Raw genomic sequence first — 4295 nt, forward strand, 5'->3', positions numbered from 1 at the left:
TGTCTCTGTGATGAAGTTTCAGAGCCATGTCTCTGTGATGATGTTTCATGTCTCTCTGATGATGTTTCAGGGCCGTGTCTCTGTGATGATGTTTCAGGGGCGTGTCTCTGTTATGATATTTCAGAGCCATGTCTCTGTGATGAAGTTTCAGAGCCGTGTCTCTGTGACGATGTTTCATGTCTCTGTGATGAAGTTTCAGAGCCGTGTCTCTGTGATGATGTTTCATGTCTCTGTGATGAAGTTTCAGAGCCGTGTCTCTGTAATGATGTTTCATGTCTCTGTGATGATGTTTCAGGGGCGTGTCTCTGTGATGATGTTTGAGAGCTGTGTCTCTGTGATGATATTTCTGGGCCGTGTCTCTGTGATGTTTCAGAGCTGTGTCTCTCTGATGATGTTTCAGGGCCGTGTCTCTGTGATGATGTTTCAGAGCCATGTCTCTGTGATGATGTTTCAGGGCCATGTCTCTGTGATGATGTTTCAGGGCCATGTTTCTGTGATGATGTTTCAGAGCCATGTTTCTGTGATGAAGCTTCAGGGCCGTGTCTCTGTGATGATGTTTCAGGGTCAGGTCTCTGTGATCATGCCTGCTTGTTTATGTGGTGTTTTTAATGCTGGATTTTGAGCTTCTTGCTCATGTTTTTTTCCACTGTGGTTTTAAATACAAACTGACCAAACCTTATATTTACTTAGATTTCTTCTGGTGGTTTGATTTTGTAAATGTTTCAGGAGCTGACCGGAGGAAAAAGAGCTCTGCAGGAGAGTGTGACACGAACCAACAGTTTCCTTTGGGACACGTGAGTGTGTGGCGTGGATTCATTAAAATAATACAAATAACCATATAATAATAATAATAATAACTCTATTTAAATAAATACTAATAGGTGTATAGCCCACTGTGGAGATGTTTATGTAAAATTTATAAAGGAAAAATCTTGCCTTTACATCATAGACTGAAACTGAAGCTCGTGAGCTGCTCTGTGGCTCCCTCTAGCGGCCAAACGCGCCTCTGCTGCTTCAGTGAGTATTCATTAAAGCTCGCGGGTCTCTTTAAAGAGCCGCGCTGTTTCTGCTCTAAATGACCTCGCTGTGATGAAACTGAGCTTTAATGACTCTGTATCACATACGCTATGGCGGTACAGCAGTATGTTTTGTTATGCTATTATATAAAGAACATTTCCCCTCCACATGCGTCGTGGGGGTATAGCTCAGTGGTAGAGCATTTGACTGCAGATCAAGAGGTCTCCGGTTCAAATCCGGATGCCCCCTTCACAAAACCTAGTTTTCTTTGAAACTTAAATGTTTTTTATGCTTTCCAAATTATAAGTTATAAATCTCCCGTGGTCTGTCTCATAGTCTGATCCTTTTACAGTTCTAGATAAATGTGTTTAAAGTGTTTCCATTGACACATATTTTCAAGATTAATATAAACCAGGGCCACAGTCACATTTCAAAATGTTTTATTGAACTACAAAAACATAAAAATATTGTCAATCGTCTTAAATTAAACATCTTAAATAAAACGTCTTAAATAAAGTCTGCAGCAGCTTGTTTCCGTGTCGACAGCTGTAACATACAACTGTCCAAACACGATCAAATACAGTAGATTTGGCTCATTTTGCCATATATCACATATATTTACAATAATTATAACAGTGTTTCACATTTGTCTGAACCACTGATTCATTAAAGGCAGCTGTTGTGGGTCAGTGGGTAATCCCGAAAGCAAAACCAAATCAAGTCCATGTGCAAATAAAAATAAAAATTATAAATAATAATTAAAATTTACAATTAAAATTAAAATACAAATATACAGTGAAAATGAAAATGTTGTGCTCTGTTCGAGGCACTTTTGGTCTGATCGGAGGACTATTCATCTTGTTTATTGTGTCTATAAACTTCAACTGTACGTTTTTATTTTTATTTTGAAAATAACTTAATTCCCAAAAGTCGGAAAGTGAATGAATCTTAATAGATTTTAGATCAGTGTTTTTGAACCAAATCATGATTTCATATTGAATCTTAGATTCCAGTTTCATATTTTCATCTTTAAGTGCCTCTGCTCTCTGTTTATTCATCTCATTTTTGTAAATTTTTTCAGACAGACAGAAGCAACAAAACCAAAGTGCCAGAGCTGCAGGAAGCGTCATCGTGTTTACAAGCTCCGCTCTCTCTGGAGCTCCGCCCTCACTCGAGCTCTGCCCTCACTCGAGCGCCGCCCTCTCTCGAGCTCCGCCCTCACTCAAGCTCCGCCCTCACTTGAGCTCCACCCTCACAGTGGATGAACGACATGCAGAAAAATTACTTATACATAACACGTTGCATAAGACATGTTATGACAGATACATAACACGTCTAGTGTAATTTTAGAAGGATCTCGTGTTTTTACTGAAGGCTTCCTCCATGTCTCTCGTCTCGTTTTAGAAGGATCTCGTGTTTTTACTGACAGCTTCCTCCATGTCTCTTGTCTCGTTTTAGAAGGATCTCGTGTTTTTACTGAAGGCTTCCTCCATGTCTCTTGTCTCGTTTTAGAAGGATCTCGTGTTTTTACTGACAGCTTCATCCATGTCTCTCGTCTCGTTTTAGAAGGATCTCGTGTTTTTACTGACAGCTTCCTCCAGGTGTCTTGTCTCGTTTTAGAAGGATCTCGTGTAAGTTCATGGCACAGTTGGAGGTTTGGCTCAGTTTGAAGCAGTTCAATGAAAAACTTTCAGTTTGCAAGAACTTTGGACCGCATCCATTCAAGACTCGCAGGTAAACTACAGGACAAAGGAAGAGGAGGAGGAGAAGAAGAAGAACACATGAGAATCTCCATATTTACTCAGTTACTTTTCATACTTTTTCTCTCATTTGAGTCATGTATTTTTAAAAAGTAACAGTACTCTTACTCAAGTAAAATATAGAGCTTTATGTCGACAATATGAAATGATTTGAACATTTGTGTTTCTGGCTCCTTCACTCCTGTGAGCTCTATGTTCTAATTCTGTTCCCTCCTCAAAAACAGACCTGGAGTTGTGTTTTGTTTCATTCACACATGTACATGTTACATGAGTAACTCTTTATTATTAGTCTGTCTAATTCTCCAAAGCTCAAAATGCTCTGTTCTACCTTGTGATGTCATGAAGTGGTAGTTTTCAAGTTAACAGCTCCTTTTACCTTTGGTTCTGTAGAGCTTTGCATTTCCAGGACTGAAATGATCCAAATGATTCTAGTGAAGGTGTATGGAGTTTAAAAACACAGTGGAGCACTTTCTGTATTACCACATGATGACATCACAAGGTGGAACAGAGTGTTTTCTGTTTGAGAGAAGAACTCAAGCCTAAAGATGCAGGGTCTGTGTGTTAAACATGTGTGAATGAAACAAAACACAACTCCAGGTCTGTAACAGGAAATACAACCATCACCCTGTGTGAGTGATCATGTGACACAATTGTCCATATATGGCGTGTGTGATCATGTGACCGCTCTTACCCCTCCCCCGTCAGCGCGCAGCAGGCCTGGACGTGCCATGAATGCGTGGTGATGGTGTCTAAAGTTAAACACTGGGAGATCTCCGCCGCCGTCATCGAGTCCTTCACATCCTGTTTGTTTGCTAGAACCAGAACTGCAGCGTTCTGAAGGTCCTGAAAGCAAATATGGAATTAAAGCTTCAGAATGTCACTGTCTGCATGATTCAGGAAACACCAAGTTAAGACAAGGGTCAGAGATCGGCTCCAAATATCGGTCCAGTCGAAATCCTGTTTGTAAATATAAACAAATGTAAAAAGATCGGGCCGAAGGATCGGATTATTATTATTAATGAGATGTTCACAGGCCGTAGGGACAGATTATTCCTTATATGGTGTGGCCTTATATAAGAAAAAACTAAAAGTGGACTGAGAAGCACAGAACCAGTGTTTGTGGGTTGTGTGTGTAAATATAAACAGAACACTGAACAGAACATTAGAATAGTAAAGACAACAACAACAAAAATAAATAAATAAATAAATAAAAATAATATGGGTGGGTTAGGGTTCATACCTCGTGAGCCAGCATTCTGTGCAGTTCATCTTTAGTGAGAGTGAGTCTCTCTCTGTCTGTGCTGTCCACCACCAGAATCACAATCTGCACATGAGCAGATACAGAATTATATATACACAATTATACATTCAGAATTATACATATAGAATTATACATACACAATTATACATATATTTATAATGATACATATATAAACTCATTATCATGATGTACACAGTATTTCTCTAGAGGAGTGCCCCTCGTTACACGACCCTGATTTAACCAAACCAACAGAGACG

The 4295-nt window shown here is 39.5% G+C and overlaps 1 protein-coding gene and 1 non-coding gene across 2 annotated transcripts in view; one reads left to right on the forward strand and one right to left on the reverse strand.

The window, feature by feature from the left end:
* The first annotated feature begins 1194 nt into the window (after positions 1–1194).
* trnac-gca (transfer RNA cysteine (anticodon GCA)) lies at positions 1195–1266 on the forward strand. Its single transcript has one exon. It is a non-coding gene; the product is annotated as a tRNA-Cys (tRNA).
* Positions 1267–1441: 175 nt separating this feature from the next.
* arl5c (ADP-ribosylation factor-like 5C) overlaps positions 1442–4295 on the reverse strand; it is a 5133-nt gene continuing 2279 nt past the window's right edge. Inside the window, exons 4-6 of the mRNA XM_033971204.2 lie at positions 4018–4101; positions 3469–3620; positions 1442–2756 (exon numbers count right to left, since the gene is read on the reverse strand). Of these exons, the coding sequence (XP_033827095.1) occupies positions 2708–2756; positions 3469–3620; positions 4018–4101 (285 nt within the window). The 3' untranslated portion in view covers positions 1442–2707. The remainder of the gene's footprint in view (positions 2757–3468; positions 3621–4017; positions 4102–4295) is intronic.

The sequence above is a fragment of the Periophthalmus magnuspinnatus genome, chromosome 8 (genome assembly GCF_009829125.3).
Source record: "Periophthalmus magnuspinnatus isolate fPerMag1 chromosome 8, fPerMag1.2.pri, whole genome shotgun sequence".
Lineage (NCBI taxonomy): Eukaryota > Metazoa > Chordata > Actinopteri > Gobiiformes > Gobiidae > Periophthalmus > Periophthalmus magnuspinnatus.